General features: G+C 39.8%; 2 protein-coding genes across 2 annotated transcripts; one reads left to right on the top strand and one right to left on the bottom strand.

The window, feature by feature from the left end:
- The first annotated feature begins 7,975 nt into the window (after positions 1 to 7,975).
- On the top strand, positions 7,976 to 11,266 carry LOC112058464 (pancreatic triacylglycerol lipase-like). Its single transcript, XM_024099318.2, has 4 exons — positions 7,976 to 8,302; positions 8,661 to 8,903; positions 9,527 to 9,707; positions 10,485 to 11,266. Exons 1-4 carry the CDS (start codon positions 8,155 to 8,157, stop codon positions 10,633 to 10,635), a joined length of 723 nt encoding a protein of 240 aa, XP_023955086.2. The 5' UTR covers positions 7,976 to 8,154; the 3' UTR covers positions 10,636 to 11,266.
- Positions 11,267 to 11,405: 139 nt separating this feature from the next.
- Positions 11,406 to 17,490, bottom strand: LOC112058410 (protein 4.1 homolog). The gene is made up of 7 exons (XM_052887621.1): positions 17,337 to 17,490; positions 16,871 to 17,018; positions 16,586 to 16,702; positions 15,805 to 15,985; positions 15,382 to 15,534; positions 14,468 to 14,653; positions 11,406 to 12,134 (listed from the first exon to the last, which is right to left on the bottom strand). Exons 1-7 carry the CDS (start codon positions 17,448 to 17,450, stop codon positions 12,005 to 12,007), a joined length of 1,029 nt encoding a protein of 342 aa, XP_052743581.1. The 5' UTR covers positions 17,451 to 17,490; the 3' UTR covers positions 11,406 to 12,004.
- Between the last annotated feature and the right edge of the window lie 9,367 nt (positions 17,491 to 26,857).

Genomic DNA, 26,857 nt, shown 5'->3' with positions numbered 1-26,857 from the left:
AACAACACAAACAGAGAAGGGGAGAGTTAACATAATAAGAAGGCTCCTTAACCTTGCACCCGGGCACAAGTCCCGGGAGCTACTCGGGGTGCTAAGCAATGGACCGGCATCCGCACTGTGAATCCAAAATGTTAAGCTGGATAGTAGTACTTAACCTGCGTACCGTAACGTTCCTTTAAGGGGTATAAAATACTTATATCCATGGCGAGACAGTAGACGAGCGGGAAATCCCGAAAAAAAACTTTAGTTTTTAATTAACGCCACAAAGTAAATATTTGTTGTAACATACTACACAAGTACCTACTAATGTAATTTTTTTTGGGTTCGAGTGTGGGAGCATTGAAATAAACAATGAAAATGCCTTTATTTCTAATTTTCAAATGAGATGGTCCAAAATTGTATGGAGCCCAGGAAATAAAAGAAAATGTTTTTTTTAACTATTTTTGATTATAAAAATCTACGAATTTACTTTAATTCTTTCGAAATAATATTCAATATCTCCCAAGAAATGCAACACTAATAAGGGTAATACGGGGAATAATAGCGGATTGATGACTTTTTCAATGCAGTAATCGATTTGACGTTTGCTGTCAACTGTCATAACATGTTGCTTTAAGGGCACCATCTTGGTATAACTGAAAAACTTGGGTTTTAATTTTATTCATTTCTTTTTATTAAGTTACATGTATTCACTTTAATAAATTTTAAAAAGATCCTTGTATTTTTAAAAGTTTAATGATACGTGGTACAAGAGTAGATATTAGGTAATAAAATTTTGCCTTGGGAGCATACCTCGCCTAATACCTACCGGGAAGCACCAGATTATTATGGTTTTCATTTTACAAAATTTCGCTTCCGCACGAAACGTAACCTAGGTAGTCCGGAGGCCCCGTATCGCCCCGTGTCGTTGATACGGCTGATACGGCGGTAGCTGCACCCCTGCTCACCAGAAATGTTGCTACGTTTACGGTATCGTTTCTTAAAACTCCTCCATCCGACGATATCGTTCGACTCTAATATCGTTGCCTCCATCTCATTAACTTATTACGTATTTATCGCGAGGCGGTATTTATACACTCTTAATCTCTACAATTTAAATAATAACAACATTTTTTGCAGCGTTTCCGAGAAGTCATCAACGGTCGAAGATGCGTGGAACATTTTTATGTGTACGTTAATTGTTGTTTTGAAGTACATATACTAGTTAAGCAACTTTATGCTTAGTCTAAATATAAAAGGTTTTATAGAGCAATAATTGGTTTAATTGAAGGTTGTCAGTTTACGTGATGGCCATAGGTACAGAAGGCAGACAGGGAGTGCTGCAAACATTGGCGTAAATCAAAGTATTCCATTATTAGAGCCGTAGCAAGTTCTATGGAATTGGAACTTTGTTGGGAGGACATTATTACTGACTTTAGCGGTTTTGAAATGCATATTTTTATATAGAATTCTAGTAAGTGTCTAATAGACGTGTATTATGATGTAAATTGCGATTACAATTACAAAACAATGTAAACAAATAGATTATCGTATTTTATGTTATTTCAAATAATCGGGTTCAAAGTGTTTAATTGCGTTTAAAATAAAACTTTATTATTAAATTAACAATTAACAAAATCATCATTACATTCAATAATTGATAAATCTATACTAATATTATAAAGCTGAAGAGTTTGTTTGTTTGATTGAACGCGCTAATCTCAGGAACTACTGGTCCGATTTGAAAAATTCTTTCAGTGTTAGATAGCCCATTTATCGAGGAAGGCTATAATATTATCCCCATATTCCAACGGGAACTGGAACCACGTGGGTGAAACCGCGCGGCGTCAGCTAGTACATAAATAAAAGTAGTGTAGCTTTATACGAAAGTAACTATTCGACAGTGGCGATGGGGGTTGGATAGGGGTATACTTTGTTCTCCTCGATCCTCAAGTACAAAATATGCTAATTATATTGTTTCCAAAGTCTAGATCATCATCATATCAGCTGATGGACGTCCACTGCCGGAGCTAGGCCTTTTGTAGGGACTTCCAAACTTCACGATCCTGAGTCGCCTGCATCCAGCGAATCCCTGCGACTCGCTTGATGTCGTCACTCCACCTGGTGGGGGGGTCAACCAACACTGCGCTTCCTGGTGTGGGGTCGCCATTCCTGCACCTTGGGACCCCAACGACCTCGGCTCTTTGAACTACGTGCCCCGCCGCTTCGTGACTCATTGAGCTATGTCGGTAACTTTGGTTCAAGTTAAGATATCTATTATTTATATCTTGTAAGGTATTGTAATTCACTACAAGGTTTTACTCGTATTTCATTTGCCTTGTAATATAGCAAATTTTGCAAGCTAAAGTATAGCCAATTTTCCTTTCGATTCGAGTCGAATTTGGCGTCTAGCGTATCTTCGGTGACGAAGCTGATCTGGTGGCGGAGTCGGCAGGTCATAGGAACTTCTAAACTAAACAAGATATACATACATCGAGTGCGGACTCATTTGCTTTAGAAACTTTACGTTAGAGCATTTATTTAAAGTTTGTTTTTTAAAAGTAGACGTATTATTTTAAATGTTTAATTATTTTCGTCCACTAAAAAATTTGTTTCACATTTTTGTAGAAGAAAGCCAGTAATTTTCTTAAAGAAAGTGTGTGTTATGTTTGTTTTATTTAGCATTTAGAAATAGCCTGTTTTATTCGATTGTTTACATTATAGCTTTTTAACGAGTCTGGTCTATGTGATTGTTTACTTTACATTTTTGTAAAAGAGTCTATGTTCAGTTTGTATGTTTTTTTGTAAGGTGTGTGTTTGTTGTGATTGTATTTGTAAAGAAAATATCTGTTTTTGGTTTGTTCGTTTTCTTTTAAATATTCTTGTGATGTTATTAAGCAAAATTTTCCACAACGGAAAGTTTCATTCTGATCTGTTTTTCAAAGGCGCCTGAATTACACTGTAAATATCGTTATTAAATAAACAATTTTACACGAGTATTAGCATTCTCACCTGTTTTTGAATTTTTGAGCTTGTTTGTCGTTAACGCCAGAACTGAGGCTAATTGTTAGTTATTAAATTTGGTCAGGTGGAGTATGTTACATGTTTTTCCATAACAAAATATTAGGTAATTGTGATATCATAAGGCTGTAGCGGATTGTGGGCTTCATAAGAATCCTCAGAGGATTCTTGGCCCACCCTGGTAAAGATACCCTTTATAGCTCCACACTAAAAAGGGTCAAGGGTCGAACTCTAAACAGAACTTGAGGGTAAAATCGAGGTGGCTGTCCGGTTTGACCCACTCCTACAGGCTTTCGCTTAGTGGAAGGGGAAAGGGGGAAATTGGTCAAGTTTAAAAAGAACACGTTTTATACTTGTCTTTAAAAAAGTGGTGTAATGAGCTATAGTTAAATAATAGAGCTTGTAATGAGTGCGGGCCGCATACGAACCCTAACAATCAAGTAACAAAATGGAAATTATGAATATGTAATATTATTTTCAAACGCGAAACATTTCTTTGAAACATTGCAAAAAAATATTTTATTACTTAATATTAATTAAATTACAATTTCTTTGTCATTACATAAAATGTGTGAAAAGTATCGAGTCAGATCAATGTCCGGGAAACTTTACCTCCTTCCTTCTACAAAGGGACGAAGTTTGTGGAAGAAGAAGTTTGTAGACGTTCCTTTTTGTACGTTCTCTAGAGATCACCTCTAACAGAGATACTGCGGTCGATGTGATCCCATTAAGGGAATTTTAATTTAATATTAAAGTATTGTAGTTGTAGATCTGTTATTACTACTGAACTTAGTGGTTCAGTGGTTAGCTAGCTTCGCATCACGAGGTCTTGGGTTCTCTTTCTAGCTCTGGCTTGAACCACTTGGTTGGGAAGGCAATGGTGCCGTTGGACCGTTGGTGTATATTGATACTTTGTGTATCATCTGAGAGTAATAGATAATTAAACCTTCACCTTAGGGAAAACCCACATTATAGCAGCGTTTTTTTTTATTATTGACAAATTAGCCCTTGACTGCAATCTCACCTGATGGTAAGTGGTGATGCAATACAAGATGGTAGCGGGCTAACTTGTTAGGCGCAGGATGAAATTCCACACCCATTTCGGTTTCTGACATCGTACCGGAACGCTAAATCGTTTGGCGATATGTCTTTGTCGGGTGGTAATAGCCAAGGCCGAAGCCTCCCACCAGCCAGACCTGGACCAAATAATAAAACCTTAATCGGCCCAGCGGGGGGTCGAACCCAGGACTTCGGTCTTGTAAATCCACCGCACATACCACTGCGCCATGGAGGCCGTCAAAAAGCGTGGTGGGTATAAGTTCCGTATCCCCTCCCTTGTAGTGGTTAAATAGGCTGATAATGAAAAAAATAGGTAACATAACAATTCAGTACTTACTCGAGTGTAAAAGGTACGTCCTGAAAATTGTTACAAAATGGTACTTACTTTGTTATAAAATATAATACCTATATGTATATATAACTAGCGCGGATTTTGTGAATTAAACATTGAAATGTGAATATAGGAATAAATCACTTATTGTAAAGGCACATAAATACACAATACATTATGTAGTTTAGGCACGAAATTCTTTATCGAATAAGACTATTGGTAGCTCGTAGCGTTGCCTATACAGTTCCTGAATTTCCGTAATATGCAAGCAACCATCGAGATCAGTCAGACAGGTCATGACATAAGCATACATATCTTTTCGTAATTATGGTAACATATTGGTAATGATATAGGCACGCTAGGTCATTACATGCTAGGTGCTACGCATAGGTAGGTAGCTCATTTTTCATGAAAACCCCTATAATAGATACCTAAACCTCTAAAGCACAAAGTTTGAAGTCTTCCCGCCCTGTTGGATCTCGTTCCTACTTCACATTTTTACCATACTATATGATTGCTAGGTATCGCAGGGGTCTGCACTGCTGTGTACTTAATTGTACACGATATCCCAAAACAAAGTACTAAGCAGTTCAGTTTCTCATATACTTGGATAAACTGCAAAAATCTCGAATGCTCTACCAGCGGATGGTTGGGAATAGGAGCCGTACCATAAACAGCATGATCCTTTATACCTCACATATCTACATAGCAAACAGCTGAGATGCTCTTACAAGGAATGTTTAAGAATAGAATCGTCATCAGACATTAATGTAGCTGGTACCTAAATGAGTTCGATTTTTTTTGGGCAGTGGCACCATTTCTTCTTTTTCGAAAATTCTGCCGTAAGTTGTGGCCTAGCAATGGTCTGCATCTTTACTCAGACCAATTATAGAAGGACCAGTATTGCACCCATATTTACGAACAAAATTGTCTGTCATTTTCCGAACAAAACAAGATTGGACTTGGTGCATATCTTATACTAAACTAGAAGTTCTTTCCCGTTTTTTACACCAAAATAAAAAACGGGAAAAAACTTTATAAAAATGTATTTTTAAGCAGCTCTTTAACCGACGAATTCAATTACAACTATGAAACATCGATTCGTTGTAGACAGTTTTTATAATAGTGTTAGATCGTTGATCATATACTTTGGCAGCAAAGTAACGTCTAGCGAGGCAGGTCCTATACAATAATTGGTCTGAGGCATCTTTACGTAGTTGATGTCCCTTGGACTCGTCCGAAGTGTTTCAGGTCTTTGTTTCTGATTCGCACTTCGAAGCTATGGTATGTACTTCTTTCTAGCTTCCGTTTTTCCCCACCACATACAACATGATCATCTGCATCTTCTGGGCATTTGCGTTCCACCGTAGATTCCATCATCACTTAGGTAGAATTAGGTATGATTACAGCCACGCGTTCACCTTAGGAATGTAAAAATAAAATATTGAGGCTCTTATAAATTCATTGATCCACATCATCAAAAAATAAATTATGTGCATTGAATTGAAAATTTTAATACAAATTTTGAATGTATTTGGCTTGATGTCGATTTTATTTCTATATGTATAAAGTGTTTCAATAATATCTAGACTAGTTTTCCGCCATGTAATTATTACAATAATACAAATAAACTTGTAACATGAAATGAAATGATTCGCTCCGGCCCCAACGCTCCGTCACTTATCCGTTATCAATCGCTTTCAACTGTTAAACTTATATACCTTGTCACATTTCAATTTCCCATTATAAATTGTATATAATTGTATAAGAATTAAAAATTAAATAAGAGAAATGTTTGAATGTTTGTCTTTCATCCCATCGCTACGAAAGAGCTTTGCAACGATTACTGTCAGATGTATAACCAATATCAATGGTCACCAACGAAATAAAACGGCATGCAAATGGTAGGTCAAATGATCAAACTAGTGACATTAACACAGGTACTTCGCGTTCTAACCACTAGACCATCGCGGCTCTAGCATTTAGCACATTCATAAAATACCCAAATTATTAGCACGTTCCGACTTATCAGTAACAACTTCCTTTATTAAAGTGATACGCTCATTGTAGAGTGTTTTGGCTTTCTCAATAAATTACTGTAAGGAGCTACACGTACCAGTGTAGTTATATTCTTAGGAGGCTTCTGGTGTAGCTAGCTATCACCCAACCGTCGGAAGTCAACGTGAACATGAGAAGTCCATTCCTCTTGCTTGTGTCACACTTCTTAGCGTACACCTCTGTGACAGCTGAAGTCACTGCTGACATCACAGACGAGGTCATAGCTGAGGTGCTGGCTGATGAAGATTCGTCAAACGTGTTTGAACTGCTCGGGAAGGGGATCCAGAAGGAACTGCAAACTGTCAGACAGCCCATAGACGAAGCTATCATCCACATGGGGTCGAGCAGTTGTGAGTGTGTTTATACAAACTTAAACGGATAACTGATTGACATATCAACGTTCTGTCAAAACTACTGAAGCAAACAAGCAGAACTTTAAACAGTAGCTTCCCTATGGGTCATAAAGACAGGATTTTGGGAAGTTTCAACTTAAGGAGGACAGGATATTAAGAGGATTACTTTCTGTGAAGTCTGTTCTTTTTAGTTAGAAGTTTTCCACGAGGAAGAAGTCGTGGGCGTCTACTAGTACATAATATAAAAAGCAGCCACATTTGTGGGTTCACTTGACCATTTTTAGTTAATTCTGTATTGTAAAGGTAATTAATTTCTCAAAGAGCTCCTTTCTGAGCATATTGGTCTAGATAGGTTTGTTGGGATTTACAAGATAGAAGTATCTCAATTCATTGTTAGGTTGAGTTATAGTGCGTTTTTCATGAAGGTACCATTACCTTGGAGTAGAAAATTAGAGTCATACTTTCGTTTTATTAGAGTCATATTTCGAGAGTGAACATGAGTTAAATTTTCATTTTATCGAATTTCTCGGAATAGGTGCGCACTTGCAGAAGCTGTTTGGAATGTCACACGACCAGATGAAAGAAGAGGCTGAGCCCAGCATGGACGGTCTCACCCTGGTTTACAAGACCAAGTGAGTAAAGGCGGTAGTAGAAGGTAAAGTAGTAAAAGTACTATAAATGATCGTAAGAGTAATAACAGAAAGGCATAGTCGCTTAGCAAAAAAAAAAACTTAAAATATATAAACAAAAAACCATTATAAAAACATCAGCAGGTATAAGAATTACTCAAAATGATAATAAAAGATTTTTTTCTGACGAAGATATCCTATCTTGCGAAATGTTACAACGAGATGTTCTCTTATAGTTATTGTTCTATTTCAAACCAAGATGGCTAATAGCTCCATTGAATTCATACAAGAAGTTTGATTGCGAGCGTGGTTGTGATTGCAGGTATTTCACAACCATAATGAACATAACGACTGCGGTCGAAGCCCTGCGGCGCATGCGGCAGGTGGACCGCGACGAGCGCCTCATCATGTTCGTGCACGGCTTCACCGACAACCCCACCAAGGACGGCTTCACCAACCTCACGCGCTCCTTTTTCGCTAGAGGCCAGTAACAGTATCGTATAATATGCGTTACCATGCGGGCTTATACAGAGTAAAGCTTTTAAATTGCATCGTCACTTTGTCAGTTACGATTTCAAATAAAAATTATCTGGTTTCCGATTAGACTAATTATTATCCACTGCATCTTGACTGGCCTAATTGCCAGTTATCTTTAGACAAAACGAAAAGAATATGCATTAATTAAACGTTACGCTAAACATAGTGTTTTTAGAAGCATTCTGCCATGTTTATTGACATTTCTCCCACAGAGCACGTGAGTCTGCTGGCGCTGGACGCCAGCTCGCACATCCGCTGGCTGTACCTGCGCTCCAGCTCCTACGTGCGCTTCATCGGCACCAGGCTCGGGCAAGTCCTCGCCGCCACTCTCTCGAGTGAGTACCATGACGCAAAAAAAACAAAAATAAAAATGTCGCTGCTGCTAACCTTTTTCCTTAAAATTCAAGTTTAATGAAAAAAGGTTCATGTTCAATGAATTTTAACATGTGAAGGAAGTATCCATGCGACGCTATTACATTTTATAGACCTCGAAAGCCACTAATTTTTCTACGCCTTCACAATGATTATGAGGGCTACCAACTCTAGGACATCAATTAAATTCGCCGTTGCGAATCAGCTTCCTATTTATATGGTGGTGTCCTGAATTTTATATTTATATAGGTACAATGGCGTAAATGTTTCTCAAACTTATGGTGTGGTACTATTATAGATAGGTATCATTGTTGTCTGCAGATGGACAGGACCCGTCTCTCATCCACATCATCGGGAACAGCCTCGGCGGTCACATCGCCGGGTTTGCCGGGAAAGCCTTTACCTCAATAACCGGCAAGCTGATCGGGCGGATATCTGGGCTTGACCCCGCTGGCCCGTGCTTCAGCCACGTCCACCCGGACTTGCGACTCAAGCACACGGACGCCGCGTACGTGGACGTCATACATACGAATGCTGGCATTTTCGGAATCAGAGATGCTCTTGGTCAGTGTTAATTTTTGAACAATTATGCCTATATCAGGACAAATGTTGATAAACTATACACATTTTCTGATTTCATTTTGATCATAGACTAGTACTGATTTGTGTAAATTACACTTTATGGAAACGTATTGCATTTTTTATAGTCTTTAAAACTTTCAACAGCTAAAGCACTCTTGGCCTTTTTAGCACTAGAACTTACTTATTTTAGTTTTTATGTAAATGTTTTATTAAATTTCATTTATGGTATTAGTCGTTTTCCAAAAATACTCGGTAACAGCTGGGTATGGGAAAATTGGTGTTACATCCTGGATGTATGTAGGCTCCGGGCTGATACCTACTGATAATTTCTAAGAACCTAGATCTCGTGATCTAAAGCCACATAGTCTAACCGTTAAACCAATGAGGACGATGATGATGTTCAATTCATAAAGAGGTCAATTTAAGTCATAGACATTGAGTGCTTGATGCTTCTAATACTTGAGTTATGGTCTTGCTTTGCCCAGGTGGTTGAGGCATCGGACACTACAATAGTGCCTAACATTGGCACAATTTGAAAATAAAAGTTTTTTCTTTCTTTCTTTCTTTTAAAAGTCTTTCTGTGTCTCGCTGTCTTCTGTCCGCAGGCCACAAGGACTTCTACCCCAACCGAGGCACGATGCAGCCCAACTGCATGCTGCAGTCGTGCTCGCACACCCGCTCCTGGCTGCTGTACGGCGAGTCGGTGATGTTCCCGCGAGCCTTCCCCGCCGTGCGCTGCAAGGACTGGGCGGCGTTCGAGGACGGACACTGCGAACATGAGATCAGGTAGGCTCCTCGATTTTGAAGAGGGGCCACATCTTAGCATTCCATAGATTCACCGTCCCAGATCCATCGCGTGGCGGAGAGAAAAACTCCGAGCAGAGCCCTGAACTTTTGACCGATGGGTGTAGGGTTAAGGAACTCCTTGACAATCGATAGCCTAGCAATTTGTAATCTTACCAAAAAACAATGTTTTGTTACGGCTGTGAGCGTCCGGAGAATGCTATGCTGCTTTGTTGTCGTCATCATCATTATTAGTCGATGGACGTCCACTGCTGGATCTAGGATGCTAGACCTCTTGTAAAGCACATTCTCGAGCCGCATCCAGCGGCTCCATCCTCGAATAACGCCATTCTACCTAGAGGTGATTCGACCAACACTGCACTTTCCGATGTGATGTGTTATTAACATCAATAACATAAGCCAATTTATAATGGGCCATTGAAGGGCCGGACTGGCTATCTAATAATGCCCAACTCTGGGCTGCGACTGAGAATTTCTTGAATGAAAAAATACTTAATAGCAAGCCAAGTATCCGGCAGTATTCATCTGTACATCACGCTCTATATTATGGAGTGTGGGGTGCCGTTGTATAAGAAATAATCACATACCTACTGTGTTTCCACACTTTACACTCTAGATTTTTTTTAATAATTGCCTAAACCATTTTTATAGTATGTACACACCTCGTCCAAGTAGGTACTACTCATATTTATTTAATTCAGGATTTGTATTATTTTTCAATTTCAAAGTCCTTAATAAAATAGTTTCTTTTGTATTCAGTTACATGGGCTACGCGTCCAAAGCAGACGGCGAGACCGGTCTGTACTTCCTGCAGACCGACGGCGACTACCCCTATGGTCTGGGCCTCGATGGCGTGCAGTACAAGAACAACGACGGGTTTGTGCAGACTATCGGGAACTTTTTTGGATAACATTAAAAAAACTTTTTAAAATCCAAGCCTCCTTTTTTACACTGATAATCACGAGAAAGGAGAAATCAGCAGCAAACAATGTATTCGATCAAATATTTTAATAACGGCGAGCGACTGGTTTCGAGCGTAAAAAGAGCAACTTAAAAGTATTTTATCAACACTTTCGTATCTCAACAGTAGAATTCAGTTTTTTTACAATAACATCGGTATTGTAAAATAAAAAAAAAACTGAATTCAACCTTTTTCGAGATGGCGACTTGTAACAGTCGGTAGGCTAGTGACTAGTCTCGGGTGAAGAATACCCGGGCCTGTAGCCAAGTGGCACGTTGATTCTCTTTCTACAAACGCTAACGTTTCGAAAACTAGAAAGTTTGCGATCGTAGAAGGAAAATCGACGTGCCACATGGCTAGAGATTCAGATTACACATATCAGATTAGACCCTATTTAGAAAAAATATAAATTCGAGTTGAATCCAGTATTTCTCCGTCTTATCACATCTGCGTTACAGGGGTCCTCGTGAAAATTAATAAAATACCAATTTGATTTTTTTATTTTTGTGAAATATTAATATTATAGTACAGTGAAAAAAAAATTCATGATAAGGACCTATATACTTATATAAAGAAAAGTAATCTACCTATATTTCCGAAGATTTATGAATTTAAAGATCAGCCAATCATATTATTAGATATGCGTATCTATTACTTTACATACATACCTACATAGAGAAAATACAAAAATATTATTTTCATTATCTTTTTTATTTCTATTTATCTTCCTTTCTTTCTATGTACTACTTTTATTCTGAAACCTAGATATTACTATTTACTGACTAACTAAACTATTACAAATAATTAATTTAATGGCACTTGTGTATTAGATTTTATGTCATGCAATCTTATAGCATACTCGTGGACTATCGCAATTAAAATATATATTAATGTGGATTCTTATTATAATTGTGCTGCTAATAATATTATTATAATGTATCTAATAGAGTAGCACTAATCAGGTTACATTTTTAATAATTTGATACGAAAAAATGTCCATTTAGTGAGGTATAGTAGGTACGTCATTATCATCATTAACAACCCATATTTGGCTCATTGCTGAGCACGAGTCTCAGAATGAGAGGGGGCAGTAGGTACCTAATGTATGAATAACGTAATATTCGCTCTCGCAAATTTTACACTATACCTAAGTTGTTTACTACACACTGTTTTTGAAATTCTAGACTGGTGCATCTAAATTGCAGGGATGCATAGTAGGTATATCTCATATTAAGTCACTGCTGATGTAAACCAATATTCGAAACAGCTATAGGGCGCAGGTGGCGCGTACTGGTACGCGTCGCTGTCTGGCTGCTAGCTAGCTGGCGCGTACCGTAACGCCGCGCGGCGCGGCACGCAGCTGCCTCAGCGTGCGCCGACATGACACGCGCCGTGAGCCCAGGCGCGGAAAGCCCGATATGCGCTCCACCCTCACCGGCGCCTCGCGTCTGAGGACAACAAATAAATAATATAAAAAATCATAACCCTTCTTGACAGTCTGGTAAAAATAACTAATAAAAGTTGACAATAATCTGTGCTGCTGTTGTCTAAGAATAACAAATAAATAAAATTATCAGGTATTTAAAGAGAGTGATCTGCATAACTGTATTGTTGTCAGGAAAATATGCGTGACAAATCAGCTGTCTATTTCAAGAGATAAAAGATTTAAAAGTGCGACATATTACCAAAAACCAGAGAAATGTATTTAACGTAGTTAATACTTTTAGGCTTTGATCCATTTAATTTTCGGTGGAAAACCATCGCCGTTGAACATTTTATCAGCAAGCAAGCATGATGCGCTGGCCAACGCCAGCCAACCGTGTTACATCCGTTAACTCTCAAGTACTTGAAACTTCAGGGGATACAACAAAACAGTTCGGAGGCAGTGATTCTCCACATAAGTCCGTTCCGTGGAGCCATTGACAGATGAAGTAGTAGCTCTCTGCTACGTCAGCAAGCGACCATAGAAGCAGACAGTCAATGCAGAAGGACTTTGTCAGTTTGTAGATATGATAATGACGATGAAGAGAGCTAAAGAACATGTCAGTCACTGCAGAAGGCTCATGTCCATCTGCTGATATGATAATGACGATGAAGAGACCTGAAGAACATGTCAGTCACTGCAGAAGGCTCATGTCCATCTGCTGATATGATAATGACGATGAAGAGACCTGAAGAACATGTCAGTCACTGCAGAAGGCTCATGTCCATCTGCTGATATGATAATGACGATGAAGAGACCTGAAGAACATGTCAGTCACTGCAGAAGGCTCATGTCCATCTGCTGATATGATAATGACGATGAAGAGACCTGAAGAACATGTCAGTCACTGCAGAAGGCTCATGTCCATCTGCTGATATGATAATGACGATGAAGAGACCTGAAGAACATGTCAGTCACTGCAGAAGGCTCATGTCCATCTGCTGATATGATAATGACGATGAAGAGACCTGAAGAACATGTCAGTCACTGCAGAAGGCTCATGTCCATCTGCTGATATGATAATGACGATGAAGAGACCTGAAGAACATGTCAGTCACTGCAGAAGGCTCATGTCCATCTGCTGATATGATAATGACGATGAAGAGACCTGAAGAACATGTCAGTCACTGCAGAAGGCTCATGTCCATCTGCTGATATGATAATGACGATGAAGAGACCTGAAGAACATGTCAGTCACTGCAGAAGGCTCATGTCCATCTGCTGATATGATAATGACGATGAAGAGACCTGAAGAACATGTCAGTCACTGCAGAAGGCTCATGTCCATCTGCTGATATGATAATGACGATGAAGAGACCTGAAGAACATGTCAGTCACTGCAGAAGGCTCATGTCCATCTGCTGATATGATAATGACGATGAAGAGACCTGAAGAACATGTCAGTCACTGCAGAAGGCTCATGTCCATCTGCTGATATGATAATGACGATGAAGAGACCTGAAGAACATGTCAGTCACTGCAGAAGGCTCATGTCCATCTGCTGATATGATAATGACGATGAAGAGACCTGAAGAACATGTCAGTCACTGCAGAAGGCTCATGTCCATCTGCTGATATGATAATGACGATGAAGAGACCTGAAGAACATGTCAGTCACTGCAGAAGGCTCATGTCCATCTGCTGATATGATAATGACGATGAAGAGACCTGAAGAACATGTCAGTCACTGCAGAAGGTTCATGTCCATCTGCTGATATGATAATGACGATGAAGAGACCTGAAGAACATGTCAGTCACTGCAGAAGGCTCATGTCCATCTGCTGATATGATAATGACGATGAAGAGACCTGAAGAACATGTCAGTCACTGCAGAAGGTTCATGTCCATCTGCTGATATGATAATGACGATGAAGAGACCTGAAGAACATGTCAGTCACTGCAGAAGGCTCATGTCCATCTGCTGATATGATAATGACGATGAAGAGACCTGAAGAACATGTCAGTCACTGCAGAAGGCTCATGTCCATCTGCTGATATGATAATGACGATGAAGAGACCTGAAGAACATGTCAGTCACTGCAGAAGGCTCATGTCCATCTGCTGATATGATAATGACGATGAAGAGACCTGAAGAACATGTCAGTCACTGCAGAAGGCTCATGTCCATCTGCTGATATGATAATGACGATGAAGAGACCTGAAGAACATGTCAGTCACTGCAGAAGGCTCATGTCCATCTGCTGATATGATAATGACGATGAAGAGACCTGAAGAACATGTCAGTCACTGCAGAAGGCTCATGTCCATCTGCTGATATGATAATGACGATGAAGAGACCTGAAGAACATGTGCAGCTCCACGCTGCAGCGCCAGAGCCGCTTGCTGGCGCGGCTGGACGGCAGGCGGAAGCCGAGCTGCGTCTCGAACTCGTCGAACTCGCTCGGGCGCAGGCGCAGGAAGAACTCGCGCTTGTGGTAGCTGATCTTCAGGATCTTGGCCCACGGGAAGCGGTTCATCACGAGCCTGCAATACATTGCTCTTTGTTAGGCACAAGTTAGTGTAAGACACGACGTATGTAACAATTCAAGATGGCATGATGTAACTTGGCTTCGAATGAAGGGCTGTGATGTGACATATTTATTTCTATAGGTACCTACTTAAGGGTCGAGGAATCATATACTTGATTTCTTGACTTCGGCACGTCATGAAACACTTAACAGTAGGGTTGTACATAGTCACGATACTACAAGGTACAAGACTAGGTTTTTCTTTTCATGAATTATGAATTCGAAAAAACCTATCAATAATATTTTTATTATAGAAGTTGCATGTAGCCACAATTTAAAAAGTAATTCGTCCAATATTATTTGCTAGAGCTTCAAATCAATTAGAAACTTGTACTTGAAGCATACCTTTGACAAACACTTGTGTACCCTAAATATTGTATCAGTCTAAAGTGGTAACTGGCCAGAACGATTAAACTACATGGATTTATTTGACCATCATATTTGGTAACTTATTTAATTCATCTCTATAGAGACCTTTATATCTTAGGGTCAAAGGGCCTTAGCCATGTGGCACGTCGACTCTAAATTCGCTAACGTTCTCTTTCTGCAAATAGAAAGAGAACGTTAGCGAAGATAATTTTCGAAGCGTTATCGTTTGTAGAAAGAGAATCAACGTGACACGGGGCTACAGGCTAAGGTACGCGCGGCGTGTATCATAAATTTTCTACAGTTCTAGCCCCTCACCCGTCTCTGACGACGGCGACTCCGGCGGCGCACACCGCCAGCGAGATGTCCACGTCGTCGCAGTCTTTGACCTTGTGCACCTCCGCCCCGTACAGCGCTAACTTCTTGGCGTTCTCGAGGTAGTTCAGCTCCGCTTCTGCTGGCGTCTGACCTCTGGGAACACGAAATATCAAGCAATGCAGATCTGCAGACTAAAAATGATTGATGCCATGTCAGCATCAGGGCACACTGCCAAAGTTAGAACGTGCCCTTTATCAGAAGCATTGGTTTTATTTACGGAAAACCCTATTCCTGTCTCTGCTCCGATGCAAGTTCGAAATCGATACATCGAGCTAATGTAAGCTGGATGTATGTTTAAAAGTTATAAAGGTAACGAGTTCTTTTAAAGTCGTTTCACGTCAAAAACCAAGGAAGTATCGTTACTTGTGTTTCCTATACAGCTCGTCGATCTTCTCCTCCAGATCAGGCGTGAGCACGTGCAGCGGCACGGCGTCGTGCGCGGCGATGACGCTGGTGCTGACGCGCGCCTCGCGGTCGCCCAGCTCCGACTGCAGCACGTACGACGCCAGCAGCGCGTACGTGATGTTGGAGCACGTTAACCGACCTGGAACAAATTCATCAAGAGTCAATTCAAATAGTAAATAGCTGTCCATGTTCGAAATAAATCATTGGTTCTTTACTGAGCCTGGACGAGTCACTTTATGAGATGATAAAGTTAGCCAGAAAATATTTCATGAAGAATTCTTAGATATATCTATTTCCTCACGATGTTTCCCTTTTTTGTTAAACCAAGTGGTTTGTTTACTAATTACCTGAAATGATCAGACATATGCACTTGGCAACTTACCGACTACCACCGCAAGATAACCTTTCCAACTGCCAATTTTAATAGACCACTTCAGGGCCAGGCTTATGTTTTTATAGGAGAGAGGATATTCGTAGAGACCTAACCTGCTTTGATGCTATGATAGGTTGACTGCAAAGTAATTGTTTGATTTGCTTATTTGTTTTATGTTACAAATAGGCTCCGAAATTACTGAACCGATTTTTAAAATTCTATCAGCAATGGAAAGCTACATTATTAACGAGTAACATACGTTATATTTTATGCCAATAATCCCACGGGAATAGAACGTGCGCGGTTTAACTAATTAACTGTGGAGAGTCTGTTAGTTTTATTTTAATATTATATATTGGCGCCAACCTTCCATGAGATCTCTTCTGACAGCGAGGCCGAGCTGGTAGCGCGCCTGCTCGTCCCTCAGCTCCGACGGCTCCGGCGGGTAGAACTTGCCTGCAAACCGCACGTCCCACGGCTCGTCTGTAGGGAATGAGGTGACGGGTCACTGAACACCAATGCTTAAGATTACTTCTAAAGTTATCGTCTGTTATATTAACGTCATTTAGCAAAATAATATATTCACTGAATATAGAAAGAACAGATCAACTACCAGAAGTTTTGGTAACAGTGGAGTTACAGCAAACTTACTTCTAAAGGTCTTAGACAATCGTCTCCTCAAGTCCACCCACACGCGCGGGTCCCCTCGCTGCACGTGCAGCAGACCGAAGTAATCTGTTTCCATTACATCCAGCACTTCGCACACTTTGTCCAGCAGGTCGGCTCCGGTCGCTTTTCTCTGAAATCACAAGAAACCAAGAATAATGTTGTATTCTTGGAAGCAATCGGTTATACTTTTGTACACGAGAGGATGAATGAAAAATTTCTCTCTTTAAAAAATACCTGCCGGATTTTTTGCTGGTTCTCATCGGTAGACTCTGATCAAACCAATGGGGCAGACTTCACTTTTTAAATGTGCTTGTACCTACCTCCTTGCAAAAATCATTTGATTTCACCTGTGCCAAGATAATTAGCGGGATTTGAGAATTTCTGGTACATTTTTGTTGTAAATAAACGCAGGCGCCGCAGACTCTCGCGCCCCCGGGCACAAATATACCTCAACATCGACGGTGATGTGCTCCCCTGTCAGCAGCTCGACGCGCACCCTGCCGGCGTTGAGGCGCGCCGCCATGCCGTCGTCGGACGCCAGGCGCCGCAGACTCTCGCGCATGTACCCCTGGCACAGATATACCTCAACATCGACGGTGATGTGCTCCCCTGTCAGCAGCTCGACGCGCACCCTGCCGGCGTTGAGGCGCGCGCCATGCCGTCGTCGGACGCCAGGCGCCGCAGACTCTCGCGCATGTACCCCTGGCACAGATATACCTCAACATCGACGGTGATGTGCTCCCCTGTCAGCAGCTCGACGCGCACCCTGCCGGCGTTGAGGCGCGCCGCCATGCCGTCGTCGGACGCCAGGCGCCGCAGACTCTCGCGCATCGTACCCCCTGTAACAGAATCAGACATTTTTTGAGAGCCCAAGAAACCAGATTATCGCTCCTGAGTGAGGAACCGTCTCAAGAATCGATATACACTGTCTCAAGAATCGCATTCTTTATCCGACCCCTAAATCCCTATGCGCGCTGCAGATTTGAAGGTTAACTTGTGTGTGGCTAGCTTTAAGCAACCTTCGACTTACATTAGAGCTGTAGGTTGGTCGTATAAACATCTACTCATGACGATAACTGATGGGATGTGTTCTACATCAATTGAGGAGATTTCCCATCTTCGATAAACAACCTTGAGCTTCTCAATGTAAACATTTACGAGTAATACACGAAAGAGTTGAACCAGATCGTTCAGAAATTCCCAACTATGTTTAAACAATATTTCGAATTTTTCAATATTGTTTATTCCTTGTCTGTGTGGTTTTGAATTTTTCAAACAATTTTGTTTCTTTTGGGTATGAGAGAAATGTATAGAGCTTTTAAAGCTTGAACTTGAAATTGGTATAATATTGCATGAACAATCCACAATTTCCCAAGCTAATTAAGAATAATAGTTAATTAAGATAACTTTTTATATCGTTTGTTTTTGTTGCCTATTTCAAAACCCAATTTCACGTGAATGGAATCATAAACAATACTTTTTGGTGTGAAATCGCAGAATAGAGAAATTAATCTGTCGGTGAAATTTGATTTTTAAAATTTTAATAAAAAAAATTCAACCGACTTCCAACTCAAAAAATAACTTTTTGAATTAAATACGTTTAAACTACAAAATTTCTGTGGTTATTCCAGAAACAGCTTTAATTAAAACACGACACTGGCTTGGCACCGCCTTCAAACTGATCAGAAGGTAGCACATAGGTAGGATGTAATTTTTTGCTTTTTAGTTAAAGTTATTTTTTGAGTTGGAAGTCGGTTGAATTTTTTTTATTAAAATTTTTATTTTTTTATTTTTAGTGTTAGCATACCCACTGCGTGTGTACAGTCAAAACCTATCTAAGTGGAAAGTTCTCATCAATACAAATTTATCAAGTCCAAACACAAGGTAGCTACTGTGAACCGTCGAGGAGTTCTCTTCACTGTCCCTCGTCTTCATCATCAGACCCTTAATACAGTCACAATCCATCTAGGTGGAAAGTACTCATCAATACAAATTAATCAAGCCCAAACAAAAGGTGACTGCTGTAAATCCTTGACGAGTTCCATCGTCTGTGTTTCGGCTCCATCATCAGACCAACTCCAAACCTTCATAAAGTTGTAGTGGTTTAAAATACCTTATGGAAACACTAACAAACGTACTAGCCGTCTCTACAACTTTCGAAAGTTCCCCTCAATTTCTCCAGGATGCCATCATCAGATCATGACATGAAAAAAATGGGACCACCCTGGAAGTAAACCCTACAAAACAAAAAAAGAATTTTCAAAATCGGTCCATAATTGACGGAATTATCGCTGGACATACTTAAAAAAAAAAAAAAAAAAAAAAAAAAAAAAAAAAACATACATACAGCCGAACGTAGAACCTCCTCCTTTTTGGAAGTCGGTTAAAAACTAAGAAGCAAATAACTTGTAGAAAAAAGTATGTGTCAGCTCCGACGCACGAATTTACTCTTTAGATTGACTGTCTAAATAGGTGTATGTTGCCCCGCAGCGTACACTATGTACGTCTCAAAACTGACGCCTGATAAGTGAAAGGTGCGCAGAATAGGTTGCGCACAAAAACGTAACGCTGTCATTCATTCATCGAATTTTACTGCCCATATTTTTTTCATACCGGAAGCTATGTATAAAAAATTGATTCTTATGGAGTAAACTCCATTAAAGTCCAAAAATTTACAATTTATGCTTTTCTTGTGAATCTTTTTGTTATTGAGTTGGAAGTTTCTAAACGTTCACCGTATCGCAGATGAGATGAGTGCTATAAATTTTAAAATAGCGCGCAAGTTCTCTTCGCGTTTGAAACCATCAACTCAGAGTTACGACGGTGCAGTACATTCTTGGCAGAAAAGCGATCATAAAAACAACTGGCAAGTGGCAATACAGTCGTAACTGTACGTGTTCATTTCTAATAGAATAGCAAGTCTATGTAGCAATATAAATTGACTTTATTTCGATGTAGAAGTATCGAATTAAACTAACAGTGCAAGAGCTGTGTTAACATGCGACCATAGCCTCAATAGCTCAACGGTAAGAGCGGTCGGACTCATCACCGAGGGGTGGTGGTTCGATCCACGCCCTCCGTTGGTCTATTGTCGTACCCACTCCTAGCACAGTCTTTTCCGACTAGTTGGAGGGGAATGGGAATATTATTCCAGTCCCATGTCTTTCGTATCAATGAATGAGATAGCGTTACTTCGGATTGAGCCGCCATCGGTTGAATTTTGTCTATTTATCTTCAGGAGATTATCTCGATAGTCGCATGTTGGGGCCACTGGTTAACATTTAGGGCAGGTACCTACCATTGTGATAACTTCTACAAGAGTTCTACAGTAAAATCTAAATTAAACTTATTTATTTTATTGATTTATTAAGTCGTATTAGCCGTGAGCTGAGTTTTCGGATAAAACAACTATTTATTTTGACGGACAAATGATGCACATGATTGTCAGTGAAAAACTATCGCATACAAATAGAAGAACTATTAAACTCTGTGTCTCATATTTACGAGTAGTAAGTACGAAGGTTAACACCGACAGCCATATTTAAGCTTTCTACTACTACTAAAATTATCAACACTAAGACATGCTTCCCTCTTTATGGAAGAGGTGTTAAGGGGCTTAGAGCTGCCATGCTGCTCCAATTCGGGTTGGGCATCTATATATATTAAATATTATAGAGGTAAAGTTTGTGGTGTTGTAACTTTTAGGGGGTAGTCTCTGGATCTACTGAACCGTTTTTAAAAATTGTTTTACCCATGTGTGAAACCGCGGGGCGTCTGCGAGTCTAAGATAAGTACGTTGTTTAGATCTTGTTCTGCACCAACTGCCCTAGATAGCTCGTGTGTCTATCGCACGTACTGCGGACTGGGGGGCTGCGATAACCAGATATTCCTCATCTTATGAAAGCTGAAACTTTTTTTTTAAAAAGAATACTTGCCATATTTTTTATAATATGACCAATATTCCCATTCCCCTCCAACTAGTAGCTAAAGACTGTGCTAGGAGTGGGTACGACAATAGACCAACAGGGTGTGGATTGAACTACCACCCCTCGATGATGAGTCCAACCGCTCTTACCGTTGAGCTATTGAGGCTCTTACTATAGGTAGGTAGGGTAGCCAATTATGCACCTTGGACCTTGGTGACTTGTTTTAAATATGACCAATATCCCCTTTTTAACCGACTTCCAAAAAGGAGGAGGTTCTACGTTCGGCTGTATGTATGTTTTTTTTTTTTTTTTTTTTTTTATGTATGTCCAGCGATAATTCCGTCAATTATGGACCGATTTTGAAAATTCTTTTTTTATTTTGAAGGGTTTACTTCCAGGGTGGTCCCATTTTTTTCATGTCAGGATCTGATGATGGCATCCTGGAGAAATTGAGGGGAACTTTCGAAAGTTGTAGAGACAGCTAGTGTGTTTGTTAGTGTTTCCATAAGGTATTTTAAACCACTACAACTTTATGAAGGTTTGGAGTTGGTCTGATGATGGAGCCGAAACACAGACGATGGAACTCGTCAACGGTTTACAGAAGTCACCTTTTGTTTGGGCTTGATTAATTTGTATTGATGAGTACTTTCCACCTATATGGGTTGTGACTGTATTAAGGGTCTGGTGATGAAGACGAGGGACAGTGAAGAGAACTCCTCGACGGTTCACAGTAGCTACCTCGTGTTTGGACTTGATAAATTTGTACTGATGAGAACTTTCCACCTAGATGGATTGTGACTGTATTAAGGGTCTGGTGATGAAGACGAGGGACAGTGAAGAGAACTCCTCGACGGTTCACAGTAGCTACCTTGTGTTTGGACTTGATAAATTTGTGTTGATGAGAACTTTCCACCTAGATGGATTGTGACTGTATTAAGGGTCTGATGATGAAGACGAGGGACAGTGAAGAGAACTCCTCGACGGTTCACAGTAGCTACCTCGTGTTTGGACTTGATAAATTTGTACTGATGAGAACTTTCCACCTAGATGGATTGTGACTGTATTAAGGGTCTGATGATGAAGACGAGGGACAGTGAAGAGAACTCCTCGACGGTTCACAGTAGCTACCTTGTGTTTGGACTTGATAAATTTGTATTGATGAGAACTTTCCGCCTAGATGGATTGTGACTGTATTAAGGGTCTGGTGATGAAGACGAAGCACAGTGAAGAGAACTCCTCGACGGCTCACAGCAGCTACTTTGTGTTTGGACTTGATAATTTTGTATTGATTAGAACTTTCCACTTAGATAGGTTGTGACTGTACACACGCAGTAGGTATGCTAACACTAAAAATAAAAAAATAAAAATTTTAATAAAAAAAATTCAACCGACTTCCAAGTCATAAAATAACTTTAACTAAAAAGCAAAAAATAACATCCTACCTATGTGCTACCTTCTGATCAGTTTGAAGGCGGTGCCAAGCCAGTGTCGTGTTTTAATTAAAGCTGTTTCTGAAAGAACCACAGAAGTTTTGTAGTTAAAACGTGTTTAATTAAAACATCACTGGCTTGGCACCGCCTTCAAACTGATCAGAAGGTAGCACATAGGTAGGATGTTATTTTTTGCTTTTTAGTTAAAGTTATTTTATGACTTGGAAGTCGGTTGAATTTTTTTTATTATCCCTCGACTAGTCGAGAAAGACTGTATTAGGAGTAGGTACGACAATAATCTAACGGGGCGGGGATCGAACCACCACCCCTCGATGATGAGTTCGACCGCTCTTGTCGTTGAACTATTGAGGCTTTAGAAGGTAGTCCTCTTTGGAACGAGATATCATGACAAGTCATATCTCTAGTAACTTGGTTCTTTGGTTCATGGCAAGTCTTCGCAAGAGAGCCTTGAAATTCTTTGAGGATGTTCTTCGTATGGTTGCTGCGATGCTATACTGTGACTGGGGACACAATTTCTGATATTACGAGTATTATGCTAAAGAAATATTTAAAAAATATTCTTAATTCATGAAAGTAGATCCCGTAAACCTGATACTTTCTACCCACTATTACTTTTCAAAGCCACCACGGTCTTTGGCTTATATATTTTTTAATACAATATTTGAATATAGGCTTGAGCTTGATTACAATTAAGCCTGATTAAGACCAACTAAGACCGCATTACCTAATGAGGTCTTAGTTGTAACGCTCTTATCTAGAAGATGATTCACTCTTGCCTTGAAAGTGTTTAAATTATACGAGTCAGGAAACACAAATGCCGGAAGGGCATTCCAAATTTTTGCTGTACGAAATAGAAATGTGGATGCAAATCGTTTCGTATGAGTTGCCTGGACATCCACCACGTAAGGATGACATCGTTAGCGACGTCTTGCTGTTCTGTGGTACAAAGGAGAAGGAGGAACATGGGCTGGCAAGTGTTCAGCTCAAAATAAGGTACAAGTATGTCTGGACTATCTCATGCCTCGCTCTACTACGAGTATTGGTCAATACTCAGACCGCATTACAATGATCGGGTTGCAGATCAAATGTTACTACTTATCCTAAATGATTGTGGTTTATAAACATGCCACACTTGGATCAGTGGTTAGGTACTTTACTTTATAATAAACGCATTTTCATTTGACGATAGCATTTGTTTTGTAGTAATAGATGACGAACCAAAGAGTATGGTACATTTTTCTCTATTGAAATCCATTCAGAACTAGAAAAAGCATTTAGGGACACAGGGCGTCACTTTCTAGGATGTCGAGCTAGCATGCCCTTCGAAGTGTTGCACGGTTTAGGGGCGATGGTTTTTCGCTTAGTGTGACAATGATTATCAATAGATATACATATAAATTAAAGTGTCTGTCAGTGATTTCAAAATAACTGTGTCTTATCTAATGCTTATAGTTATTTAGACGATACTAAAAACAATGAAGCTTTGGAACGGATTTCAATGGGACTTTCACTGAAAGATAGACAAGTTTATTGAACAACAATTTAGGCTACATTTATCCCGGAAGAATCCATGGTTCCAGCTGGACGAAGTCGAGAGCATGCACTAGTTATTATAATAAAACTGCTTTGTAGAACAGTAAGAAAAACAAACGAGTAAGGAGCAATCGAAGCATATCGTACGTTGGGCAGTGAGCCGTGAATCAGGTAGATATGAATTATAATCTCTACACGACTACTCGACCAGAAACTGCAGCTCATCGTGCATGGTCACCTCCACATTATTGCAGACAGACTCTTCCGTATTCCTGTCTAGAACACTGTGAAGTGACAGAAAGTTCTGGGAAACTATTGCGGTTGCACGAGCTACATCCTCAAGAAGAGAAGATAAGTAAAGAGAAGGATATTTTCTTCTAAACAGCATTTTATAGCACCCAAATTAAAACAAAATAACGCTATCTCATTCATTGGTAACCAAGTGGCACGTCGATTCTACTTTATACGATCGATAGGTAATAACACTTCGTAAACTAGAATGTATGGGAATGACATTTGCTATCGACAGGTCTCGTGATCAAGAGCTTCCCGTACATTTTTCTAGTTTTTAAAGCGTTAACTATCGTAGAAAAATAATCGGCCACTTGCCTACGGGAGCAAGTATTACACGTATTCCTTAAGTCAGTCGCTTTCAGAAAATAAAAGCCACCGAATTCGAGTAGGTAGTCAACATTTAACGGTTTTATACAGAAGATATTATGCAATGACCTTTTTTGTGACACTCAATGAAGTTGCAATGTTAAACGTATAAATGGCAAACAGGCTCGATGACATTAGACTTTATCCCTCAAAGGGAAGTTAACAAAAATGCTTCAGATTTTACGTTGCTTGAAACGCGCAAGTAGGTTACTGACCTCCGGCTAAACCGTGAAGGTTTTTTGGTGCATTTTTCACGTTACGCGGTTGATTTACGGTTCCCTTTTGTAGAACTTAACAGCTCATAATTTTAAATAGTTCTTTTCTGCTTAAAGACTCGTGCTTTCTATATTATTTAGCTACAGAATTACTACATAATTTCAGTTTTCGACTTTGCTTATCATCATTACATAATAACCTGACCACAGTAGATATATTACAAGCAGTAGTTGGACTTCATACTAAAGGTCGAAACGCGAGCTATACCTACGCAGCTCGTACGTGGGGTGATCGTGGGGTGAAGACCGTTGCGACTGTGCCGCGGTGACGAACGCAGTGTATTGGATTTTTTAATGTAATTAAAATGCTGGAGGCAGGCAGCCCTATCACATGTTTACGGAGCGCGCGGCTGTAGGTATTTATTTCAAAAATATGGCCGAGTTATTATACTGCTTGTAATATATCTACTGTGACCTGACCTTTTGAAGTCTTGATGAACTTGCGAGTAATACAGCCACCGAAATAGGCAACGATTCAAAAGAAGTGTTCATGTTTTGTACGAAATAGGTAATATTTCGGAAGGAAACATTATATTAAAAATGTTGGAAACCGCGAATAATTGGAAGAGTATCGCTGACTTGAGAGGAGGAGAGAGAGGAGAGAGTCATGACATAAAAGGAAAAGGAAGAGAAAAGAAGAAAGACAGACAAGTAAAAGTCAACAATGTTTCCCGTGTTAGGCTTAAAGGCGGGTACACGGAAAACAGGGCGACAGGAGGGGTTTTAGCTCGTAAGAGTCCGGCACTACCTAACTCAGCTAGGTGTCCATTAGGATTTCCCCTTCTGTATACGAAAAAAAAATAAGTGTTCATTAAAATAGGTATTGTTATTGCAGTGTCAATGGTCGTTCACTGAAACTTAAAGTTAATTTACGCTCATTATGTGAGACGTGCATCTGAAAAAATGTTTATCACCAGTATTTATTGAAGCTGTTTAAACGGAACGAATTTACATTTATTATGTAAACAATAGTTGAATTACAACAATTTACATAAGAATAATGATTTACACAAACAACAATGTTCCTATTGTAAAATTTCGTTTATAACAAACAAGCGGACGCCCGCGACTTTACCCGCGTGAAATTCAGTTTTTACGGGACTTTTCAGAATATTCGGAGTTTACTTTCATTCCCAATTTCAGCGAAATCGGTTCTGTAGTTTCGGCGTGAAAGAGTAACAAGTTTCCATCCATATAAAATTTCGCGTAAATAGGTAGAGACGTTAATATAACACACGCTGAGAACTCTTCCTATCTATAGTGTTCTCTTAACCCTCTATGCACGTTTCACTTCAACATTTGAGTACCTTCAAGAATGAAGAAAGGTTGACTCGACAAAATTCAATATTCAATGCAATCAGAAAAAATGCAACGACGCTACACAATCATTCTACAGAGACATTAGAGCGAGCGAGTGATGTGATGGACAAGCCTTCGTCATCATCATTTCATCATTAATTATTTATCAAACCATTACTCGACTCACTGCTGAGCACGAGTCTCCTTTTAGAATGAGAGGGGCTAGGCCTTAATCGATCACGCAGGGACAGTGCGGATTGGCAGACTTCACACGTGTAGAGAATTGAGAAATTCTCAGGTATGAAGGTTTCCTCATGATGTTTTTCCTTCACCGTTTGAGACACCTGATATTTAATTTATTAAAATTCACATATTTATCTGAAAAGTTGGAAGTGCATGCCCGGGCCCGGATTCGAACCTACACCCTCCGAAATCGGAGGCAGAGCTCAAATTCACTGGGCTATCACGGCTATACTTCAACACAACAACAAGCCTTCGTATTCGTAGCTAATAAATAATTGATATTTGCTCCAGTGGCGTAGCTAGGTAACCAAGGGCCCTGGTGCAAATAAAAAATGGGACCCACTTAATCGTAACTAGTTAGGTTTTATCTAAATTTCGAAAACGAAATAAAGCGGATGAATATTTTGACTTTTATCTAGTCAAAATATTCATTCGCTTTTTTTCGTTTTCGAAATTTTCCAAGTATCGCCCGAGTGAACGAATTATATTGTTTTTATTTAATAAGCTTATGGAATTATTTACCATAAGAGCCATAGTAAGACTCAAAGCGTACACGCCACTAAGTTTCACTTTTGTTACGGT

Source organism: Bicyclus anynana, chromosome 2 (genome assembly GCF_947172395.1).
Source record: "Bicyclus anynana chromosome 2, ilBicAnyn1.1, whole genome shotgun sequence".
In the NCBI taxonomy this organism is placed as follows: Eukaryota; Metazoa; Arthropoda; class Insecta; order Lepidoptera; family Nymphalidae; genus Bicyclus; species Bicyclus anynana.
This window is presented reverse-complemented; position numbering and strand designations above follow the sequence as displayed.